This window comes from Pseudorca crassidens, chromosome 14 (assembly GCF_039906515.1).
Source record: "Pseudorca crassidens isolate mPseCra1 chromosome 14, mPseCra1.hap1, whole genome shotgun sequence".
Classification (NCBI taxonomy): Eukaryota; Metazoa; Chordata; class Mammalia; order Artiodactyla; family Delphinidae; genus Pseudorca; species Pseudorca crassidens.
The window spans coordinates 14,971,818-14,996,175 of record NC_090309.1 but is presented as its reverse complement, the minus strand read 5'-3'; the positions used below and the strand labels follow the sequence as shown (position 1 = coordinate 14,996,175).

General features: G+C 55.1%; 2 protein-coding genes across 15 annotated transcripts in view; one reads left to right on the top strand and one right to left on the bottom strand.

Moving 5' to 3' along the window:
* Nucleotides 1-1,897, top strand: part of ELMOD3 (ELMO domain containing 3) — a 28,556-nt gene extending 26,659 nt beyond the window's left edge. For 6 of the 9 annotated variants that reach the window (XM_067704520.1, XM_067704517.1, XM_067704516.1 and 3 more), the window contains 3 exons: nt 3-79; nt 351-478; nt 943-1,897. In XM_067704520.1, coding sequence (XP_067560621.1) covers nt 3-79; nt 351-478; nt 943-1,145 — 408 coding nt within the window. In that variant the 3' untranslated portion in view covers nt 1,146-1,897. Of the gene's footprint in view, nt 1-2; nt 80-350; nt 479-730 lie in introns of all 9 variants that reach the window. The other 3 variants (XM_067704523.1, XM_067704522.1, XM_067704524.1) reach the window with 3 other exon arrangements.
* Nucleotides 1,898-4,028: 2,131 nt separating this feature from the next.
* Nucleotides 4,029-19,107, bottom strand: CAPG (capping actin protein, gelsolin like). Of its 6 annotated transcripts, XM_067704526.1 has the most exons (12): nt 19,004-19,101; nt 18,116-18,167; nt 15,952-16,108; nt 11,066-11,101; nt 10,731-10,903; nt 10,469-10,623; nt 10,111-10,278; nt 7,935-8,084; nt 7,496-7,588; nt 6,911-7,043; nt 4,797-4,885; nt 4,029-4,211 (listed from the first exon to the last, which is right to left on the bottom strand). In XM_067704526.1, exons 4-12 carry the CDS (start codon nt 11,086-11,088, stop codon nt 4,146-4,148), a joined length of 1,050 nt encoding a protein of 349 aa, XP_067560627.1. In that variant the 5' UTR covers nt 11,089-11,101; nt 15,952-16,108; nt 18,116-18,167; nt 19,004-19,101; the 3' UTR covers nt 4,029-4,145. The 6 variants fall into 6 exon arrangements, with proteins under 6 accessions (XP_067560627.1, XP_067560626.1, XP_067560632.1 ...); XM_067704525.1 differs by lacking the exon at nt 15,952-16,108 and having other exon boundaries at nt 19,004-19,107; XM_067704531.1 differs by lacking the exons at nt 7,496-7,588; nt 15,952-16,108 and having other exon boundaries at nt 19,004-19,107.
* Between the last annotated feature and the right edge of the window lie 5,251 nt (nt 19,108-24,358).

Genomic DNA, 24,358 nt, shown 5'->3' with positions numbered 1-24,358 from the left:
AGCAATTCCCCTTCTGTTTGATGTCCGTGAACATCACCCGCATCACCATCCAGGCCTTAAGGGAGGGATGTCTCTCCAGGTGAGTCCCCACGCTGGTCACCCTGCCCTCCCCGGCCAGCAGAGCCTGGTTCCCTCCCACCCCACCCCCACCCCCCGTGCCTCATCCTCCCAGCTCTCCCTCACCTGCTGGTTCTGGGGTACCTGGAGAGATCCCCGTGCACCAGCCTCGCAGCCCATCTCTCCTCCCCAACCCTGACCTCAGATGTGAAGGCTCCTTGGGGACAGGGCGGGAGGGCCCCAGGTGTCAGCCTCTGTCCACTGCCGAGCGGGTGACCTCCCTCGTCCTGCAGGGAGTGTAACCGGCAGCAGAAGGTGGTCCCGGTGGTGAACAGCTTCTACGCCGCCACTTTCCTCCGCCTCGCGCACGTCTGGAGGACGCAGCACAAGACCATCTCTGACTCGGGCTTTGTCCTCAGAGGTGTGCTCGCTCTTCTGGGGAGGCCTAGCTCCTGCACTCCTGGCGTCCCCGGGTTCAGGGACCCCAGGGTGGCTGCTGGACTGGTTTGGGGTGCCTTCCTTTCCCCCCACCCCCCATTCACGGCTTCTCAAGTTCCAGCTTCCCCAGGCCTCCAATCCCACCCTCAAGAGCCTGCCACTCTCCTTCCTCTGCCGCCACTCTTCTCCCTTCCTGGCCCTGTACATCCGGTGACTATATTTTCTGAATCAAAAGCTGGGCCCAGCAGTTGGACTGGCTATTCAAAGTTGAGACTGTCCTGGACAGGGTAGAGCGTGTGGTCCCTGTGGCCGAATCTGGTTCCTGGGTCTCCCTCTCTGGTGAGCTCTCCATCTTAGACGACTCCTTCACCCTCCTCTCCAGAGCCTCTGGGTTGTGCATTCCACAGCCCCCACAAGCCTTCTGCTCCCCAATCCTCTCTGTTCCAGACTTGGAGGTGTTGGCCAAGAAGAGCCCCAGACGGCTGCTCAAGACCCTGGAGATCTACCTGGCTGGAGTGTCAAAGGGACAGGCCTCCCTGTTGGGGGCGCGGAAGTGTGCTGGGCCACAAGCCCCTCCCTCCAAGGATCTCACTTTCACAGGAGTGTGTGACCTGCCACCACACTCCTCTGAAGGCACATGGCTGATCTGACCAACCCCAGTGAGCGGCCACCGGATCAAAAGCCTTGAAGGGGCTTTCGGAGGGTGTACCCTGGCACCGTTCTGCCCCTTGCGGTCCTAGCAGAAGGGATGTAGGAAGCCTGTTTGGGGAGCCAAGGACCCTCACCTGCATGAGACATTAGGGGCTGTTAAATTTGACCCACTCCCCGCAGACCTGCCTCCAGAGCAAGGAACACTTTGCCATAATCTTAGTTGGGCTACAGCTTCCAGAGTTGGGTTCCAGGTCATTTCAGTGACAGATCATGAGGTGGGAGACCCCGTCTGGGTGTTCCACACAGCCTACATCAAAGGTATTCCCGAGGAGAGGTGCCGGAGTTCTGACTCCTGGCAGCGGGGCTTTCAGGCCTCGGGTCCACGGGACAGGGACCAGACGTGGGCTGAGTAGTTAGAATGTGAAGGGAGATGGTAGCGGTGGCAGCAGCTGACAGGGGGCAGCATGAACCAGAGAGTGCACACGGGCCTGCCTTCCTCTCCATCCCCTGAGGTCTCTGGCCTTGCACTTATCCCACCCTCACCTCTCCCCATCCCTCCTCCCCACTGCTTGTGACACAGAGCCAGGCACTGGGCTAGGTGTCTGCTGCTGCCCATCCTAACCGCCCACCAGCTGGGCTACCCCCGTGGAGGCTGTGCAGGTCCCATCAGGGATGGTTCTCTGGCCTGGGCGAAGGAAGGAGGAAATTCACGTACCAGCAGTTTTTAAATAAAAGAATTCTTCTGGGTTAAGAGTCTCAAGTGTTTTCCTTCCAGACAAGCTTTGTGCCTTCCTGTGGCCCTGTTATCCCAGGGTCCCCTTTAGAGCCAGGCACTCGGCCGGGTGACGTCCTGGTTGTCTCTGGTGCTGGTCACGGGCCCAGGAGAGGCTGCTGTGCCCTGGCCACACTCCCGCCAAGTTCATACACTGTCCAGCCTCACCCTGCTGCACTTACAGACCCGGAGTCTCTGCACGCTCTAACCAGTGGGCAAGGCGGCCCTGGCTCTTGTTAAAGTTGGCTGGTGTTTGTCCTATATTTGCTTCTGGGGAAGCTAGCTGTTGTCGCTTCACTCACAAAAGGGCCTCCAGGGCTTTGGCGCTGGGGAACAGGGGGCAGGTGAGAGCCCCACTGGGCTGCTCTCCCGTCCTCTGACCTCCCTCAAGTGGAGTCACGGAAGACAACTGTCCAGCCCCGCAGGCCTCTCCAAGTCCGCCCCACGCAGGGGGAGGCCCATCGCAGAGATGGAGACGACAGATGGCCACCCAAGTATGCAAGGGGCTCCTGTCAGCAGGAGGCCTCAGGGGCGGGGCTGGTAGTGGACCCTGCTGCTTGCCTTGTGCCGTCTTTGACCTAAACTAATCCTCTACCTCCTTCGTCCTGACGAGGCGCTTAGCTGACCAGCAGAGATGGCAGCAAGATTACTGGGCCTGGTGGGGTTAGAACGCAGCCCAGACTCCACTTCCGAATGTCAAGTTCAACGGTTCCTTTCCTGCAGATTCCTTTCCCTCGCTCAGACCTTGAGGCCAGCTCAGCAGACCTCGACCGTCAGTGCTCAGCCCACAGCACAGTCGGGACCAGCATTCGTGGGCCTCTAGCTGGAGGGGAGGCCAATGGCCTCTGCAGAAGCCTGTCCCACATCACTCTTGGTGGGATGCCCTCCGGACAACTTCGGACCTGGGAACATTCGCAATAACAGTCCAGGGATTAAGTTGCAGTTCTGTTGATGGATTGGCTGGGGGGGACGTCTAAATGCTCCGAAAGTAGATGCAAAAATCTTAATCTATGCATTTTTCTTGGGAAAGGCCTTCCAAGGCCTTTCATGAGAGACTTAAAATGCTTCACAACCCTAAAAAGGTCAGAAGCATGGATTTGGTACAACCCTTGCTCTTTCCCCTTTTCAAAGTCATCCCTGGAACACGCTCTTTGCAGAGGCTGTCCAGTGGACTCCCGGGATATCTCTGTGTGGAGAAAACAGCAGGGGGATGCACGGGGAGCTGATTGCTCTATGCTTCTCAGCACAAAAATCACTGAGATGAACTTGATCAGAATTTCTATTTGGGACGGAAGATCAAGCATGTCAGAGCTCAGAAGCCACTTAGCCTGGAGGGCCCGGGGTGAGAGTGGGTCAGGACGGCTGCAACCCTGCCAGGCCTCGTGGACTCCGGTCCTTCTGGTCTGGGCTTACGCAGCTCCCGCCTTGCTCATACCACGCCCCCCACCCCGGCCAGGTCATGTCCCCCAGGGTGGGACTGCTTTGGGGCTACTCCATTCTCTGCCTATTTAGCTACCTAGCCTCTCTGCTTTTCCAGCCACTACCCCGTTACACAGGAGAATGAACTAGGGCCCAGAGGAGGAAAAGCAACTTGCCCAGGCTCAAACAGAGGCAGGTGAGAACCAGACCCCATGACCCTCGGACACTAGTCGGGTGCTTTTCCCACGGCCCCACGTGGCCCTGAGCTCATCAGCCGAATGCCCGACGCAACGACGTGACAAGCCAGCCTCCCGCACAGAGGTGCAGAGCTGGGCTCTTGCTTGGTGAGCACACATCCTTTGGAAGCTGCCTTGCAGCGGATTATTGGGGCCCCTGAGGAAATACTGGCTTGAATGGAGATGAATCCCATAGCCGCCGCCACAACCTTCTCCCCGTCGGGAATGTGAGACTGAACCGAACCTCGGGCGGAAAGTGATCCTGAGCCCTGGCCCTGTGCCACCTCCCTATTGGGTTCACAGCAGTGCCTGCCAGGCCCACTGGGACTCCTGGCCCCTCTGCCTCGTCACGCAAAGCCAGCTCTGGCCTCTCACGGGTGGTGGAATTGTCCCCTGGGCCCTACTCCGCCCAGCATGACTAGGTGGAGCGGGAAGAATTAGCCCAAGGCAGGCAGTGCAGGCAGAGGGCACTGGTCTCCTTTATTGATCATCCGCGGGGGCACCTCGGCACTGACCAGGAAGCTGGAGGAGAAGCAAGCGGGCAGCAGGTGGGGGCAGGGAGACGCCCGCCCTCATTTCCAGTCCTTGAAGAATTGCTTGAAGATGGGACTCTCGCGGCCCTGAGGCAGGATCTCCACCTGTGGGATCAGCAGGGGAGGAGTCGGGCTCACAAGGTTGCCACCTCTGCCTCTGCCGGGGAGGGCCGGAGCCAGGGAGGAGGGTGATGGGCACCAGGCCCAAGTCCATATGCCATCCAGGCCAGGGAAGCTTCCCCAGATAAGCCAGGAGACGAGAAAGATTACAGGGACGCGGGCTGAGAAAACAGATTGCTTCGAGGACTCAGGTGCGGTTTCACAGAGGCACCAATTATACATGAGCCTTATCAGGTCCCATCAGGTTGACCTGTGGTGTCGCCGTGCTGGGATGAGCAGGGGCAGAACCAGCTAGGGACCTCGGCCCAGAGGAGATGCACAAGCCCCAGAGGTGCACCTGACTTGCTGGGCTCCCAGGGGAGCATTGCCCAAACACCCTCTTAGAAAATATCATGTATGTAAAGCTTGGAAGGATTGAGAAGGGCTTTCCCACTGGGTGGGTCTGGGAGGGAGGCCTGACTGCTTCTGACTGTGCCCCAGGCTTTCCCGTCCTTCTTGTCCAGTCTGAGAGGCAGGAGGCCAGGGAAGAGCCCCAGGAGGAGGGCGTTGGGGGGAAGGGAGGCTCCTCACCTGAGTGTTTGGGGCATACCGCATGCGGGCGATGAAGTCCTCAGCCACTTGCAGGGCCGCCTGCCGTTCCTTCTCGTTAGCTTTGCGCCCTGGATCGTAGGGAGGAGACCTTTTTTTATTTCTTGGCCGCTCCGCAAGGCTTGCAGGATCTTAAGTTCCCCGGCCAGGGATCGAACTAGGGCCCCCAGCAGTGAAAGCCCAGAATCCTAACCACGGGACCACCAGTGAATTCCCAGGAGGAGATTTTGTAAAAGAGAAGGTACCCTCTCTAGCCCACACCCCACTTCTCTCAAGGAGACTTAAGGGGGTTCAGAGAATAGCTGGCTCCTTTTAAAATAAATGGACCAGGAGGCACTAAGAACATTCAGGGGGCTCTTTGGAGGGGGGAGGTTAGCCCCTCCCAACCTGGCAGCTCCAGATGAAAACTGCCCTCTGCCCGCTCCAATCATCAAAGCCTTCTGCTAGGGCCAGGGCCCTAGGGATATTCAGGGAGAACTAATGTTTCCCAGGCATCAGACTCTCAGGCCCCTCTCTCCCACTCCAGGGCCCCTCGCCTTTTGAGTCTGTCAACTGCACTGTTATCAACTGTTGTTTTGCAAAATGCAACTGGACAAAAAAAAGGATGTGATTGACTGTAATCTTACTCCCACAAAGCCAGATGCCAACATCGGCCTAATAGTTATGCCAACTAAGAGCCGATAAAAAGGGAGAGCAGCGTCCTCCCTTCCTGCCTGCAGGCAGTCCCTTTAACCAAACTGCGCTCCAGCTGGAGGTGCTTTTCCAAAGAGACAATGTTGTGAACTGTGGCTGGCTCTCCAGCCAGGCTATGAAAATCTAGTTAGCGACAACGTGTCTGAAATTAATGTGCTGTATCCTTCCTTTGTGATTACGAAATACTTCTCTTCCTTGCTCCCAAGTTTCCTGTTTCTCCACTGGTTTCTTGGTTCTTTTTTTTTTTTTTTAAATATGCATTTGTTTGGCTGGATATCTTCGTTGCTGCGTGCGGGCTCTGTAGTTGCGCGTGCGGGATCTAGTTCCCTGCCCAAGGAGCGAACCTGGGTCCCCTGCATTGGGAGCGCGGAGCCTTAGCCACCGGACCACCAGGGAAGTCCCGGTGTCTTGGTTCTTTGCTTGGGGTTAAATACACTTCCGTGGGCATCTGGGAGCACCACGCCCACCCCATTGGGTCTGTGGGAAGGTACCCAGAGGCAGGAAGGAAAAGTCAGCCCCAGAAGCACAATGCTCCCCCACCCGACCGCCTTACTTCTTAGAAAGCTGCCCTACTGCCTGCCACTCCTGCCCCTTCCCTGAGGCAAGAGTGTTCCTGCCTTGTAGCTGCGAAGTTAGAACACCTAACGTTTCTCCATCCTCCTGGCTGGGAACTTCTCTTGGCCTTGGTTGACCCCACAAATATTTCTTGAGCACATGCTATCTCGTCAGGACACTCGAGACCATATGGTTCCTGCTTTCAAGAGCTTTATAGTGTGGGCAGGGAGGTGAGACACGTTCAAGAAAAAAGACAAGCACAGAGAAGTGAGGAGGCTCCCGGTACCGCTCAGAGACTCAGAGGTTTGTTACATTTTCAGAGTTGGATCTAGCAAACAGGCTTCCACACAACAGTATTTCATTCCCAGCCAACCCAATCTCTTGGAAAAACAAGTTCTACCAGTTCTCTACCCACTGCATAAGGTGGGATTTCATATCTAAAATCGATCTCTCACACCCCAAGGCAGAATGGCAGGATCTGGGGTCCCAGCAGCCAAAGGCCTAGGAGAGCTCTGTGACAGTGGCCCTCAACGCGCAGTCCTGGACCAGCAGCAAGGCCTGGGAGCTGGTTAGACGTGCGAATTCTCAGGCTCTGGTACAGACCTCCTGCATCAGAATCTCAGGGGTGGCTTCCAGCTATGGGTGTTAACAGGCCCTCAGGTGATTCGGAGGCAGGCTAAAAGTGCAGAACCCTTGCCTGGGCTGGGCGCAGGAAACCCTGAGAAAACCCACAGCCGCGGAGGCTCCCTGAGTCAGCCGTCTCTGGGTCGGCTGAGCCCTCCCGCGGGAAGCCTTGCCCGGTCAGCGGCTGCAGGGGTCTCAGGCTGGGCTGCAGAAGCCACACGTACCCTTCCAGATGTAGATCTTGCTGCAGAGCCCGTTGTCCAGCACAAAGCAGTCGTCGGGTATCAGCATCTCGAGGGCAAAGGGGCTGGAGTCGGCCACCTTGGTCAGGCTCATCTGTCCAGTGGCATCAGAGACCTGGGGGAGGATGGGCAGTGCCGTGTCACCTCCTCCCCGCTGCGGCTCCACCCACTGCCCCAGGCCACGCAGCAGACCGGAGGTGGAGGAAACACGACAGGCAAATCCTGGGCGACCCCCAGCCCTACTTCAGGCGCAACCACCGCCTCACAGTGCCCCAGAATTCATGGAAGTTAAGTAGACTCCCAATTACGAGCGAAGGTAAAGAATCCCACAAAGTAAAGCTCAGCATGGGCTTGTTTCAAACCTCCTTCTCCAAGAGCGGGCCGGAAGCGAAGTGGCATTCATCTCCTCCAGCATCCGTTCACTTCCCATCCTACCCTCGCTCCAAGCCCTGGATAAACCACCCTGGTGCCTGGCCCAGCCTCCCACTGCTGCCTCCCCTCCTTTCAGCCCCACAAGCACCCAGGCTCGTACCCCGCCTGGTCCTAGGGCAGGCCCGGGGCGCCCACCTTATACAGAGCCGCAGCCTGGGCGTTTGTCTGGTCAGCTGTGAGGTCTTCCTCAGGGTTGCCCTCCTTCAGAGCGGGCTTGGGGCCCAGGACCTGCAGGGGTCAGGGCAGGCCACGTTTCCAAGGATTCCTGGGCACCCAGCCTGGACCTTCCCAACCCATCACAGCCAGGGCCACCGCCCCAGTGGGACAAACTCTGTCTGCACAAGAGCGCCGGGCAGAGGTCGGGAGGGCTAGGTCCTCCTGCCTGGCCACCAGTCCCTCCGTCCCGAGGGGTACTTGACTCTGAATCCCACCAAGGCACCCGATGAGTTAGCCAAGCCCTGAGCAGCACCGCAGATGCCCTCACAGCCCTCCACCCATCACCCTCGTGCCCCCAGCTGATCACTGCCCCTCTCGGTGGCTTCCAAGCAGAGCTACCCTCCCCACATCTCTCAACCTGGATCATGTCGACAGGCTCCTCTCCATCGGTGACGATCTCCACCTGGGCCTTGCCCTGCCGCTCGCTGTCCCGAATGGCCAGCGCCAGGTCCCGTGCCTTGTTACGCTCCAGGATGTTGGACTTTGCACCACACCAGGTGAAGATGTTCTGGAGGGAAGTGGGGAGGCACGGGTTAGAGCCAACTGCCTGCATCCTGCCCTTCACAGGGTCCGCAGAACTGCCCTCTGAGGCAAGACGATCGAAGACAATCAAGAAGGCAGAGGGGGGGCTTCCCTGGTGGCGCAGTGGTTGAGAGTCCGCCTGCCAATGCAGGGGACACGGGTTCGTGCCCCGGTCCGGGAAGATCCCACATGCCGCGGAGCGGCTGGGCCCGTGAGCCATGGCCGCTGGGCCTGCGCGTCCGGAGCCTGTGCTCCGCAACGGGAGAGGCCACAACGGTGAGAGGTCCGCGTACCACAAAAAAAAAAAAAAAAGGAAGGCAGAGGGGAACCAAGGCCTCTCCGGGCACGGGAATGACAGTCTTTGGCAAGAGCGATTCTCTGCCCCGCATCTTTCTCCACATTACTTGGGTCATATATTGAAACATCTTTATCTTGTTTATAATCTATCTTCCCTGACTAGAAAGTAAGCCTCCTTAGGGCATGAGTGTTTTGTTTTGTTTGGCTTGGCCCACTGCTGTATGCCCAGTGCCAAAACAGAAATGGGCACATCTTTAGGCCTACAATAAACACTTATTGAATGAATGAATGGGTGAATGACATCCCTGGGCCCAGTATCTCACACACCTCTGCACCCCCGCCAGGCACGGCCCTCATCACCCCTCCTGAGCGGGTCCCCTGCCTCTATATCTCACTGCTTCCAGTCCTCCTTCCAAAGAGCATCTGGGTTGCTCTTCCTGTCCCAAATCTTTAGCACGACAGATGCGGTCCAGACCCTCAGAGAATCAATCTCCTCCCGCCCTGGATCTCAGCTCCTTAGCAATTTCCACTCCCGCCGCTCCTGTTCCCACCCTGGGTCCCGGTCAGGCTACATCCTTCCCTGCTGTCCACATGCATGTCTGCACCCTTATCTGTCTCAGTGCCTCGGCTTACCCATCATCTTCGCCTGGAAGGGCATTTCCCCTCCGTGAGGGTCCAGTCAAATGGCGCCTCCCTGGGACAACGGCTTGGGCTTGGGCTAGAAGGCCTCTCCCTGCCCCCAGATCCCCCAGCACAGGCCACTGCCCCTAAGAGGGCCCTCATCATCTCCTGCCATGGGTTACAGCCAGTGACAGGCCCGTCTTGGCTGCCTGCCCTGGGTGAGCAATTTGTGGTCCCCGTGCTGGCTCAGAGCAGACACATAGATTCACGGAGGGAAGGGATGAGCGAAGTGATTAACGCATGGGCTGGGAGGCGGCTTAACTCGGAGCTACAAGGCTCCAGGAGTAGGAGAGAGTAGGCTCCAGTGTTAGAGGCGATGGCCAGACAGCAGAGGGAGGTTTCTGTCCTAAGAAATACAGGGATGTCTTGTAATGGCTGCAGTGACCCCACTTGGAATGGGCTTATAGCTTCTCAGCCCCTCTCCCTTTGCCCTGGCCTCCTGGTCCCTGACCTTTTAAAACACAATGCTGGGGCTTCCCTGGTGGCACAGTGGTTGAGAATCTGCCTGCCAATACAGGGAACACGGGTTCAAGCCCTGGTCTGGGAGGATCCCACATGCAGTGCAGCAGCTAGGCCCGTGAGCCACAACTACTGAGCCTGCACGTCTGGAGCCTGTGCTCCACAACAAGAGAGGCCATGACAGTGAGAGGCCCGTGCACGGCGATGAAGAGTGGCCCCCGCTCGCCGCAACTAGAGAAAGCCCTCGCACAGAAACGAAGACCCAACACAGCCATAAATAAATAAATAAATAAATTTAAATCATATGGGCTTCTAAGAAGACCTCTGCCTAAAAAAAAAACCCCACAATGCCAGGGAGTTCCCTGGGGGTCCAGTGGTTAGGACTCAGCGCTTTCACTGCTGTGGCCCCAGGTTCAATCCTGGTTGGGGAACTAAGATCCCAGAAGCCTCAAGACACGGCCAAAACACACACGCGCACACACACACACGCGCGCGCGCGCGCGCACACACACACACGCACACACACACACACAGTGCCAACACAGGTGGGTGCTTAGTCAACCCTGCCTACCCACCTGGCCCAGGTCCAGGATGAAACAGTCCCCTGTGTTGAAGCTGTCCCAGCTCAGTGCCCGCTCGGTGGCACGGATGTTCTTCTTGCCCTTCACCTGGTAGAGTTTCCTGATGGCAGCTGGGGTGGCCCCTGGCGACGTCTTGTGAAATGCTGACTCCACACCGCCTTCCTGCAGCCCAGATGGCCAGCCTGAATGGAGGCCCGAGCACTCCACACCCCATCCCACTGGGAGGCAGGCAGAAAGGTGGGGAGGACCCAGCCCCGTGTGGGTCTGGGACTTTTGCAAGGTAAGGACCAGCTGGAAGGGGTCCCGACTCTGAGAGCAGCCGCAGGTTGGGGTACGGGAGGTGGGCTCTAACCTGGTACTTGAGGCCACGTGGGAAGTAGCTCATGAAGAGGTCGGACTCATTACCCTGTACCTCTCGGTGCTGCACAGGCCGCTCCCCAAGCAGGGTGTTGAGGTGCACGGCCAGCACGGCGCAGGCCCCCTGCTCATCCCGGGATGACTGCTGGCCTGGGGCGAGTGGGAGGTGGCAGGGCACAGCCCGTGAGACCCTTGCCAGCCCCGACCCCTGCCCGGGCCAGTCCCCCCACCAGTCCTCCCAGCCCTCTCTTACTTACCTATCCACAGGTGCAGGTGGGAGAGTTCTTCCGGGCCATTGTGCAGCACTAGGTAGGAGTCTCCCGAGAAGAAGATACCCTGGTTCTCAGGGGCCACGGGCACCGGCTTCAGCTTCTCCACCCGCCATACGTGCAGGCCGGGATCCTGCACCGAGGCTGGGAACGGAGAGCCACTGCGGGAGGGGGGAGGGTTGGTGGTGGCCGAGGCCCACAAGTGGTGGAGGAGACGAGCAGAGAGACCTGGGCAGGCCTGGGGACTGCGGTGTGGGGGTGAGGAGGGGCAGCCCTCGGAAGAGAAGAGGGGAGGGGTGAAGGGAACGGGGTGCATAGCCTACCTCTGGGGGATGGGTGAGTACATGCTGTCACCGGATCTGGAAAGACAGAAGAAGCCATTATTATTACAAATGTCATGACAACCAGCCTTTCTTTTTTTTTTTTTGCGGTACACGGGCCTCTCACTGTTGTGGCCTCTCCCGTTGGCGGAGCACAGGCTCCGGACGCACAGGCTCAGCGGCCATGGCTCACAGGCCCAGCCGCTCCGCGGCATGTGGGATCTTCCCGGACCGGGGCACGAACCCGTGTCCCCCGCATCGGCAGGCGGACTCTCAACCACTGCGCCACCAGGGAAGCCCCATGACAACCAGCCTTCACACTGGTCTGGGGAGGTCCTTCCGGGTGGCCAACTTTCATACTCAACTAATTCATCTCCAAGAGCTCAAGAGGAGGTTACCCCTGGCTCCATTATGCGGGCAAAGAAACTCAGGCTCAGAGAGTCTAAGTCCCAAATCATGCAGTGACTAGTAAAAAGCACTAGGAGTCTCTGGCCCTGGGCCAGTGTCTTCCCCTTGCTGTGACCTCTCCTGCTTCCAGACTCCTAACTCTGGGCATTGCATGAGGCTGGGATACATCTCTCTAAGCAATAACTGCTTATATTTGAAAAGTCTAAAGTCAATGACTTAAAATCAATAAACCAAAAACCAAAACAACAGAGAAAATCAGTGAAGCTGGTTTTTGGACAAATCAATAAAATTGATGACCCTTTAGACAAACTGATTAAGAAAAGATGCAAATTTCCAATACAGAAACAAAAGAGATGACCATCTAATATCTATTAAAGAAATTGAAATTGTACTTAAAAACTCCCCCGCCTCCAAACAATTCCAAGTCCAGATAAATTCTACCAAAAACTTAAGGAAGGCATAATACCAATTCTACACAAACTCTTCTAGAAAACAAGAGAGCACTTCCCAACTCATCCCATGCTGCCACCATTTTCCTGATATAACAAAACCAGATAAATATATTATAGAAAAGAAAATTAGACCAAGATCCCTCATGAACACAGGAAAAAAATATTAACAAAATTTTAGCATATGGAGTTCAGAAATATATAAAAAGATAAAACATCATGACTAAACAGGGTTTACTCCAGGAATGCAAAGTTGGTTTAACATCTGAAAATCAATGTAATCCACCCTATTATCAAGCCATATGAACAAACATAAAATCATCTCAGTAGATACAGAAAAATTATTTAGAAAAATTCTATATCCATTTTTGATTAAAAAAAAAAAAAGCTTTTAGCAAACTAGGAATAGAAGGGAACTTCCTTAACCTGATAAAAGGCATCTACCAAAAGCAAACAAAAAAATCTCAGAAAAACCAAAAAAGCTACAGCTATCATTAGACTAAGTGCCTTCTCTAATACTAAACTCCCTCCCTAGGGAATTTCCACCCCCGCCCCCCGTTCCCAGGCATCAGCTATCACTTCTTTTTTTTTTTTTTGATTAATTCGTACTGGCACATAGTTGCTTTACAATGTTGTGTTAGTAACTACTGTACAGCAAAGTGAAATCAGCTATTCGTATACACATATCCCCTCTTTCTTGGATTTCCTTCCCGTTTACGTTACCACAGAGCATTGAGCAGGGTTCCCTGTGCTCTACAGTAGGTTCTCATTAGTTATTTTATACATAGTATCAATAGTGTATATACGTCCATCTCCCAATTCATCTCACCCCCCCTTCCCCCTTGGTGTCCCTACGTTTGTTCTCTACGTCTGTGTCTCAGGTATCACTTCTGTATGCCCAGCTCCCCTCAAATGCCAGGATGATGAATATCATCTTTATTCTGTAGGTCAGTAAGAGCAACCTTTTTTAGACAGAAGTTATTCAGGGAAAAAACAAAGTGCTAAAGGCAAGCATTTTAAAAAAATACTATCTTTTAAAAAATTTCACAGGTGTAGTAGCCATAGCTTCACTCACTCTCTTTCCTACGTTCCCATGACTAGAGAGTTTTTTTCTTTGGCTGCAAATGCAGAGCCCACACCAGCAAGCACTGCCACCCAGTTCATGCTGTGCCGCTAACAGGGAGCCCCAGTGGTGCAAGGGAAGGACCTGGGGAACTTCAGGGTTAAAAGGCACCATTAGGAGACTCTTGGGGGTTGGGGAAGCAGGAAGGGCAAAGGGCGATCTTTGGGGGATGGACGGGAGAGCAGAGGATGTTGAGTCTGAGTAGGAAACAGAGGGGGAAACAGGAGCAGTGGCCATGGGTGTAAAATACCAGGTGAAACTGACTTTCCTTTTCCTTCCTAACTTAAAACATAGCTGAAGGCATTTTTTGGAACCACACTTCCCCAAGGTAGAGGGGAGGCAGCGAGGCGGAGGCTTGGAGGAGGGAAACTTTAATGGTTCTCCATCCCACATAGGGTCACATGCTGTGCCCACATCCCCTGTAACGGACAGCTCAGCCTGCGACTCAGGCCTGAAGTGGTGACGTGGCCACCCCCAAGACCAAGCCAGTGAGGAGAGCTCGTGGACAGAGATGGCGTGAACAAGTGGGCCAACTGTCAGCTGTCTACCGTTTTTTTTTTTTTTTGCCGTGTCACACGGCATGCAGGATCTTAGTTCCCCATCCACCGATCGAACCGCGCCCCTGCAGTGGAAGCGTGGCGTCCTAACCACTGGACTGCCAGAGGATTCCCATATTTTTTTGTTCTGTGTCCCGACCTGAGAGCTCAGGCCATAACTCAAAAGCAGGCAGCCCACTTGCGGGGCTACAGGCCTCCAAGAACCAGTGCAGTGTTTAGGTGAGAGGGGTTGGCGGCCTGGCCCTCATCACTTTGGCTTTCCAGCCCGGCCGCTGGTTAGAATTACCTTGGGATCTTATAAAAACATCGAGGCCCAAGCCTGAAGATTTTGATTCCACGGGTCTGGAGTGAGGATGGGCATCTGCATTTTGAACTATGTTCTAGGTGGTTCTTATGCTGCCAGTTAACTGTCCAGACCAGCATCTCACACCTGCCTGCATATCAGAGTCATCTGGGGGCTTTAAAAAAATCCCAACGCCAAGGCCAGTTAAAACCAGACTCTCGGGGCTTCCCTGGTGGCGCAGTGGTTAAGAATCCGCCTGCCAATGCAGGGGACACGGGTTCGAGTCCTGGTCCGGGAAGATCCCACAGGCCGTGGAGCAACTAAGCCCGTGCGCCACAACTACTGAGACCGCGTGCCTCAACTACTGAAGCCCGCGTGCCTAAAGCCCGTGCTCCGCAACAAGAGAAGCCACCGCAGTGAGAAGCCCGCGCACCGCAACAAAGAGCGGCCCCCGCTCGCCGCAACTAGAGAAAAGCCCGCGCGCAGCAACGAAGACCCAACGCAGCCAAAAATAAATAATAAAATTGATTCTTTAAAAATAAAAACCAGACCCTCCAGGGTAGAGCCCGGATGTCAGTGTTGGAGAAGTTCCAGATGACTGTAAAGATGCCCACCAGCCTTCTGCTCACAGCTCTGCCCCGCAAGCGCCCACTGCCATCGGCCTGTCACTCCTCTCCCTCCAGCTCCTCTGCCCAAGCCCACAGCTCCTCAGCTTCCTCAGTGTGAAGCTCCACCTCACATCCATCCAAGCCCCACCACCCCTCTGGGCCCATTGCAAGCCGCAGCCATCTGAGGAGGCTTCTAGGACACTGGGTGGCCTCGGCCTTCTCTGGGAGTTCTCCCAGCCCTCTCACCTAGGAGCACACCCTTCATTTCCTGCTTACAGGCTGTCTTGGAGCATGACCTGACCGCTCAACCAGAGCAGGGGACATGCCCGGTACTCCTGCATTCCTTAAGCAGCCCACAACAGGGTCTATTCAATTCCATTCAGGGTCTATATTGGGAGCTTGGCACTGGGCAAAATGAGGGCGGAAGGGCACAGAAATAAAGAACAACCCATGCGAGTCTCAAGGGCTAGCTGATGGGGGTGGAGAAGCAGGAAGCCATCACATGCAAGGGACCGCAGCCAACCTACCCTACGTGGGGAATGTCACAGAATCACAGATGCTGGCATTAGAAGGAGGCTTATTACCTAGTTAATCCTCTTCCACATCTGCCTCCCAACCCCTACATCCCTCACCATCCTCTTCTCCACCACTTCCAGTGATGGGGAACTCACCACCTCAAAAGGCAGCTGCTTCTGTCCCTCTTACGTTAAAGCCTTTACGTTTTCCCACTCTGCCACAGTGTGCTGGGTTATGGGCCTGGCCATCTCCCCAACTAGACTATAAAGGCCTTTTGAGGAGGAGGCATATTTTGCCCTTTTGGATCGAGCTGGAACCTTACACTGTGCCTGGAACCCTGCAGGCGCTCAGAGAATGTATTTGATTAACTGGACTTTCTCCAGTTATTAGACCAGATGGAGGCTAAGAGGTAGCACAGGAGGGCTTCCCTGGTGGCGCAGTGGTTAAGAATCCACCTGCCAGCGCAGGGGACACGGGTTCGAGCCCTGGCCCAGGAAGATCCCACATGCCGTGGAGCCGCTAAGCCAGTGCACCACAACTACTGAGCCTGAGCTCTAGAGCCTGCGAGCCACAACTACTGAGCCCACATGCCACAACTTCTGAAGCCTGCGCGCCTAGAGCCCGTGCTCCGCAACAAGAGAAGCCACCGCAATGAGAAGCCTGTCCACCGCAACGAAGAGTAGCCCTGCTCACCGCAACGAGAGAAAGCCTGTGTGCTGCAACGAAGACCCAATGCAGCCAAGAAAATAATAAATATAAATAAATAAATTAAAAAAAAAAAGATAGCACAGGAAAATCAACAGGCAGGAGCAGCCCTGGAGGCAGAAAGCAGAGGCTAGGGGTAGGGGCAGGATGTTTGCCCTGCTGGCTGTCCCAAGGTCCTGACTCAGGAAGGAGCCGGGCTTTGAGGACACACTGTGAAGTGGGGGGGTCAGTTATGCAGACCTTTGCGGCAGTGCTTGCCAGCTGTCAGAATGACAGGTCCTCCCCGCTATCTGTGCCTTCCTCAGATCCCGAGTCCACTGATTCCCAACAGGTCCCTTCACCGCACAGTCCCGGTTTGCCCTTAGGTGTGAAATGCAACAACCCCTACCCTTCTCCCCTAGAAAGAGATAGGGGTGAGTGTCAGCACTTGAAATGACACCAGCTCCTCCCAGCCTGGAACCCGGACATCTGCAGGAGCTGCTGGGTCCAGAGGCCTTGCCTGGAAGCTCTTCGGCCAGTGTTCTCTCCCTTGACACCAAGCAGGACTCCTACCCTTTCCTGGCTCCACCTTCGCTCCCGCACCCACCCCTACCCTACCCCAGGCAGCTGGCTGGACCGTGGGCTGGGGTCTTCTTGAATTTGCAAAATAATGGACCGTGCCACCAGTGGTTAAGACTCCACGCTTCCACTGCACAGGGCACGGCTTCGATCCTGGTCAGAAAAAAAAAACGGACCGTGCCACACAGTTTAAATTCAAATGTGAGGCCTGCCCACCCCCACCCCAGCCATTCCAGCCCACCTATCTACCATCACGCCACCATCCTGTCTTAGGAACAAGTATCCTCAAATCTGAATGCACCTCCAGGCTGGCTGAGGACCTTCAGGTGTCTGGTCACTCAGTGCGGTGGCCTCTGTCAGGAGGTTGGGCACCACAAGCCAGGACAAGCCCCGGCCCAGGAGTTCCTTACCCGTATGCCCGGGCAGTTGAGGCTCCAGTGACTGGAAAGGACGGCAGGTGGGGTACACCAGTCCTGGACAAAGCGGCTTCCAGAAACGTGAGCCTCTGTTTCTGCCCTCGCCTGCCCACCTACGAGAGTCCCGGCCAGCCCATCCCCCGCCGAGCCTCCCTCCACTTTCACCTCTGCGCGCAGCTCTGCTTCCTCCCACTTCTGCTTTTCAGGCTCTGCTTCCTTCCAGCCAGCCCCCCCCCACACACACACACCACAGCCTCTCCCTTCCCTCTGCTATCTCCTGATATTCCCACCCATCGACCCCACCCCTGGGCTCCTTCCCCAGCTGGTGCCGAGGGCAGGAAAGGGTAGACTGTGCTGGGCGGGCAGGCAGTCCCTGACGGAGGAGATCGACATAGGGGACTAGCAGGGAGTGCGGCCAGGCTGGCTCCTCAGACACCCCCATAGGGAGGTGGAGGCGACGCCAGCTTGGAGGCCCATCACAGTGGCCTCCACCGGCTGCAAGCCAGGGCTGGCAGCTCTGAGTCTGGGACCTGCGAGGGAAACCACAGGAAAGCCAAGACTGCCTACATTCCCCGCTCGCCGGCCTGAGGCAGGCACGTCTGCCTGGCCCCAGCCTCTGCTGGGTTAGTCACATTTCCTGGGTAGGGTCACTGGCTCTGAACCACTTTTTCCTCCTTCTCGACTTGCCTTTCTCCTCGCCTGAATGCATACATTTGATTTTTTTTGTTGCCGTTGTTAAAGTTCTGTTCCCGGGGAGTGGCTGAGGCCGGGAAAACACTCTTTGCTGTGTCCCGCATGCTGGATGCCTCTCAAATCTACCCTTGCTCAGCTTCTCACTCACCAGATGTTGACTGTCACACAGTCTCGGCCCAGGGTGCTCTGAGGGACAGCAATAAAAATAAGCCTGGTTCTGGCTCAACCCAGGGGCCATCTTGCCTCCATCACGTCGTAAGGCCCTGGAGCTAGTCTGGTCCAACTCGTTTGTCCGCTTTCTAGAGGAGAATATGGAGGCCCTGAGAGCACAAGTGACTTGCCTGTGATTACACAGGGAGCACGAGACAGAGCCCGGGAAGCTTCCACGCCCTGTGGAATCCGTGCAAGAGGATGCAGCGGAGTCCAGAAATCTGTCCCACCTGTTCTGGACACAGGCCAGGCCTGGCCCAGGGTTGATCAACAGGCTAGTTAGAGACAAGGCTCAGCCTTCAGGGTCAGGCCCCACCCAGGGGGCAGCAGTGGAACCGAATCAATGCATGTGTTAGAACTTCTGGACCAGAACAAGATAAGTTGAATGTCTTCTTCAAAGAACACAAACGCTAGCTGGCACCTGAGTGTCTCCATGGCCTTAAAAAGAGGGTCTTGTCCTCACGAGAGCCATTGGTTGGGCAGATAACGTGGCAGAATGGAAAGAGTTGGACAGTTTGGCTACTTACTGGCTCTGCTTCCTCCTGCAAGTGACTTAACTTCCTGGAGCCTCCCTGTGCCCTAACTGTAAAAGGGGCATGAAGACAAAAGTGAAGATTAAATGAAATGGTATAATTAATGAGCAAATTATAGACGCTCAATAAACCTAGATGGATTTCTCTTGCCAACACTGAATTTACCATGGGACCCCAGCACCTCCCGAAGCAATGCCTGAATTCCCTCTCCCTTCACGGTTTAGCAGAGGGAAGGGATGGAAAGTTAAACCCCAGATCATCTCTCCGCGCCCCGCCCTCGCCCTGCCCCACCCCGCCCCAGCGAGGTTCGTCGACTCTGGTCTGCACTGGGGCAAAACCCGGGTGGCTCTAGGGCTCTGGACTCCGCAGGGCACAAGCATGAATGGGAGTCACTGCTCTCTCTCCACACTGGAGCCTCACCTGGCTAAAAAGGTGTCCCCATCACCACGGGGTGGGTACGGGGGGGCGGGGGAGACGTTTGCAAACTAACAGCGAAACAGAAGAGCAGGTCAGTTAAAAGAGTCTAGGACTCTCTAGCGCCTTGGAACTCTAACAATAACTAACGTTATTAATCACATTATCTGGTAACCAGACTCTAAAAGTTGTTTTTTAACAGGCTCATTTTTCCTCCCTCTCCGGTCTCCCCAGCAGGTACGCCCAATTTGTCCCAAATGGAGGAAGATAAAGCATCTCTTTAGCACTGACTCACCCCCTCCCGCCCTTCCTTACGGGAAACGAGGAGACCTGACTAGACACGCGGCTGCGCCCCTAAGAGAAGAAGGGGGAGCCGGGCGCGCAGAGGAGGGGGCCCGCGACCAGCTGAGACCCTCCGACCCCTACAGGGGGAGCCCAGGCGCCGAGTGGTCAGACCCCAAGCGCTACTTGCCTGCCTGCGCCCTGCTGACTTGCTCCGGCCACTGTCTCTGCCGCCCTGCCCTGCCCTGCCTCCCCTCCCCGCTCCCGCCCCCGACGTGAACGGCTAAAAGCCGCCCAGAGTGAATCAGAGGGAGGGGCCCGAGCTGGCTGGGGACGCTGCTGAGCCCGCCCCTCGCAATAGTCGTCTCCCCCTCCCCCCACCACCCCCGCCATGGGGGAGACTCGGCTCTGAAACGAACCTGGAAGTGGGGCGGGTATTCGGGAAACTAACAACAGTACTCTGCAGAAAACTTGGCGAGAGCAAGGCAGCGTTCACAACCCACTCAACTGTTAGGATTTTTGGCCTGGATTAAGCTGTAACAGCTACTCTTCCTTAAGTGCTTACTATGTACTCAGTGCTGTAAACGTGACTTCGTTCAGCCTTCACAACTATTTGTCATTATGCCGCTTAATAGATGAAGTCTCCCGGAGGCTCAGAGAGGGTAGGTAACTTGTCCAGGGTCACACTGCTAGTTCAGTAGCAGAACCAGGATTCTAATCTAGGCTGGTCTGGCCTCAAAGCTGGTGCTAGAACTGGAACTCCTCACCCTTCTCGGTTTTTTTATTATTATTCTTTATTTTTAATTTTTTTTGGCTGCATTGGGTCTTCATTGCTGCACACCGGCTTTCTCTAGTTGTGGTGAGCAGTAGCTGTGGCGAGCAGGGGCTACTCTTCCTTGCGGTGCACATGCTTCTCACTGCAGTGGCTTCTCTTGTTGCGGAGTACGGGCTCCAGGCGTGCGGGCTTCAGTAGTTGTGGCGCACGGGCTTAGTTGCTCCGCGGCATGTGGGATCTTCCCAGACCAGGGATCAAACCCATGTCCCCTGCATTGGCAGGCAGATTCTTAACCACTGCGCCACCAAGGAAGTCCCACCCTTCTTGTCTTTATTCAGAGGAAAACAGGCCAGCCAGTGTCTCCGCCCAGAGGCTAGGCCTTCCGGAAGTGAGGACAGCAAGTGGTCCACACTTCCATTCTTGCTTCTGAATGGAGAGAGCCCTGCACAGGAGGCAAACCCCGGCAAATGTCAGCTGACAAGAGGCATCAGGATTAGGACGTGGCCCCTTGATGCAGTGGTAAGAGGACTTTTCCTTTCTTGGGAAGCAGCTTGGAAAATTCCAACCAGCATGACTTTCTCCAAGGCCCACTGATGGGGCCTGGGGTAAGGGAAGCAATTCAAAGCCTGGTTCTACTCCTTTCCACCTGGACAACCCTGAGCGACTACACTCTATTCCTGAGTAATGCTTAGAAACCGCCCCACGTGTCCACCCTCCTCTGACCAACTGGTCACTTACAGACTCAGCCTAAATATCCCTCCTCGAAATGTGCAGTAATCCCTGACCTCCTCCTTAGTCCTCCCTGGGTGCTCTGGGCATCAGGCCACTGGGCCATCTGAGTCTTCAGACTCCGTGGGAAAACTTTTCAGCCATACCCTGGGAGCAAAGATGGAATTATATCCATGGGCCACCTAGTCAACCCCTGGCCCGCTTCTGGACAGCTGAGCCCCACCAGGACCCTACTAGGCGTAGTGTATGCTCTGCTCTGCTATGCTAGGCAGAGCACTTCCACTTTCTGCATTTTTAAGGTAAAATTTACAGTGAAAATCACAACTCGTAAGTGTGCATTTGAATGAGTCTTCACATATGCAAACACCCATGCAACCCACATCCCTACTGAGATATAAAACACTTCTACCACACCAGAAAGTCCCCTCACCACCCCTTTCTCTCATCTGCCATGTGTGCCTTCCCCATCACACTGTTAGCTCCTCCAGCCCAGGGACCATATCAGGTCATCCTTGTGACCCCAGCACCCAGCAGAGCATTCAGCAGGTAAGAGACACTCCAAAAAAAAATTTTTCTTTTTTTTTTTACTGAATTAACAGAGAGCAAACTCCTCAAATTCTAACAGTGCCCTAACCTCTGTCACCTTGGGAAAGTCACTTAAACCTTCTGAACCACAGGTTCCTCACGTGTGAAGCAAGGACAATTACCCCAGCCCTCCTACCTTGAGGGCTTGTGGGGATCCAATGAGATGACCTATGGGAGCCTCTTTGAAAAGAATAAAGGCCTAGACACGTGCAGCCTGCCATTATGATTAATAAACTCCTACTTCTAAAACAAACATCTGGCTAAAATAAACCAGGAGAGGAAGGCATCGGAGACTGACTTCCAGGCTTTGGCTACTTGGGCTCTGGCCAAGGTCTGCAGCCGCCCAAGATGGCCAGCTTTCTGGTTCTGTTCCCATAGACCCAGGCTACGGACTGATTTCCAGGGCTAAGCATTTCCTGAAATTGCAAAGGATTCTCCCTAAGTGAGTTCCCAACCTGGCTTCTCTAACTACCCTGCCATATGGCCCTCTCTGAGCCTGCTTCCCATCTGTAAAATGCAGCACTAGACGAGGAGTCCCTTCTGGCTCCTCTGACTCCAGTCCAGAGGGGCAGATCAGGCTGACCTGTTGCATTTCCTCAGCCTGGGCGGGGCGGGGCAGTGGCGGGATGGCAGGGATCTGTTGCAATACCTGAAAATTCCAATATCACAGCTCCCCCAGAATATTCCTTTGAAGGCACTAACTCAGGATGCTGCGAGTCTTTTTTTTTTTTTTAATGAATTTATTTTATTTTATTTCATTTATTCTTGGCTCCATTGGGTCTTCGTAGCTGTGCGCAGGCTTTCTCTAGTTGTGGCGAGCAGGGGCTGCTCTTTGTTGCAGCGCAAGGGCTTCTCATTGCGGTGGCTTCTCTTGTTGTGGAGCACGGGCTCTAGGTGTGCGGGCTTCAGTAGTCGTGGCTCGCGGGCTCTAGAGCGCAGGCTTAGTAGTTGTGGCGCACGGGCTTAGTTGCTCTGCAGCATGTGGGATCTTCCCAGACCACGGCTTGAACCCATGTCCCCAGCATTAGCAGGCCGATTCTTAACCACTGCTCCACCAGGAGAGCCCACTGCTAGGCTTTAAATTTGATCTGCAGTGAATTTTTCTAAATCATTTCAGCTTCTCTGAGGAAGAGTTGGGGGTCTGGATGGCCATATTTTCTGAATAAAGCTCATGATTAGAAAGTTTCTTTTCAATCACTGCTGGGTGCTCAGAGGCGTCCTGGATGGTGACACCCCAGAATTCCTTGGTGACCTGTTGGGAAAATAGGACTGTCCAGTACAGCATGAATGAGCGGGCCAGGAGAAGCTCTGGTGTAGCATTGTGGTGGCAGGGAGGGTACCGAGTGACTGGGGCAGGAGGGACTGGTCCCCAGGGAGGACACGAGAGGACAGGTTTACCCCCTCAAGGCCAGGGTCACATTGGGTCCTCACGGCATTGTAAGTTCATGATAAGAGCTAACGCTCTTGAGTGTTGGCACTGTATGCCAGGCACTGTCCTTCATATGATTTTCTCATTTAATCCTCCCATTTGCCCTCTTATTATCCTCATTTTACAGATGAGAAAATGGAGGCCAAGTGGGGTCAAAATAACGTGCTCCGGGACTCCCTTAGTAAATGCAGAGCGAGGTGGTAGGACCCCCGGCCTCCCCTCCCAACTATCACTGTACATCACTGCTCTCCCGCCTCCTGTCCCAAGGCCCATCCTGCTCTCGGCGTTGAATGCTAGTGCCAGCTCTGAGTCCTTCACACATAAGGGGCTACCCCCTGCTCATCCTCTAGATACTGGGATTTAAAATTTTAAAAAAAGTTTTATTTATAAAAATAGTACAGGGCTTCCCTGGTGGCACAGTGGTTGAGAGTCCGCCTGCCGATGCAGGGGACACGGGTTCGTGCCCTGGTCCGGGAAGATCCCACATGCCGCGGAGCGGCTGGGCCCATGGGCCATGGCCGCTGGGGCTGCGCGTCCGGAGCCTGTGCTCCACAATGGGAGAGGCCACAGAGGTGAGAGGCCTGTGTACCGCAAAAAAAAAAAAAAAAAAAAAGTAGTACAGAGTACTGATACATGCTACAACCTGAATTTTTTAAATACCATGCTAAGTGAAAGAAGCCAGACACAAAAGACCACATATATGATTTCATTTATGTGAAATGTCCAGAATAGGCAAATCTGTAGAAACAGGATGTAGATTAGTGGTTGCCTAGGGTCCGAGGGGATGAGGACTTTAGGGGGTGACTGCTAATCAGTACAGGTTTCTTTTGGGGGTGATGAAAATGTTCTCAAATTAGTTTGTGGTGACAATTGCACAACTGAGAATATATTTAAAAACACTGAATTGCACATTCAATAAGGCTGTCAACAAATGAAAGGGCTCTGTAACCTATAAATGGTTACGTCCTGGCTCGACTCATTTGCACCCCACTTAAAAAAATTGTATAGAAAGGTTCCACGTACCTACGACCCAGCTTCTCCTAATGGGACATCTTACTTAACTACAGTAAGTGTAACTTCTCCTTTAAAGTGTGGCTCCTGAAGGCCCAGCACCTTTTCTCCAGTGCTTCAGAGTTCAGATAACACCTCACCCATGCCCGGGGCTTTACAGTTTACAAAACACCCCCTCCACACACAGCCCCTACCCCCCAACTTGATCCTCAAAGCAAACCCGTGGGCCAGTGTCGCTCCATTTCTTGGTTTTCGTGGTCAAAAGAGTCCTTTTCCCTCCCTGGCCTCCTTCTGTAGGGTTGCTAAATTTGACAAAAATGTTATCTGTCAGCTCTATAGGGTAATCATCTCTAATGTGTCCAGCCGGTCCTGGGCGGGTCTGGTCATCATTTTGAGACACCATTGATCGCAGACTCTTAAGAACTGAAAGGGCCCTGGACTGTCGCCTAGTCCAGTCTTGCCCAGCAGGCCTGGGCTGGGCCTCCCAGGCCAAGTCCTCACTCTGGCTTTCCCTACCTTCCTACCCGGCCAGAGCGCGCCCATCTTCGTGCCTCAGTTTAGCATCTAGCGTCTTGTCCTCCAGGCGCCGGCATGTACATCGCGGGGGCGGCGGACCGGGGGAAGGGCCAGGGGGAGCTCGGCTGGAGTTGCGACACCGCGCCATGTCTACTGTCCAGATCCAGGGCACGCGGGAAAAAGCAGGAATAAGGATGGTACCACGCCGGGCCCAGGTGGGACCCCCGACGTGCGGCCCCACCCAGGCCCAAACTACAAATCCCAGCAAGAGTGGGCCGCGGGGCGGGACCTCGGGAGCGGTGGCCTGCGATCCCTGCGCCAAGCCCGGGACCAGTGGGTCCTCGGGGGAGAGATCAGGAGGACAGAGACGCCACAGCGGACCTCGAAACACACTCACAGACACACAAACACACAGACACAAACGCGCGCACCGGCCGCGTTGGTCCCTCCCCCACGAACTACAGATCCCAGCAGGCAGTGGGTGCGGGGCGGGGCT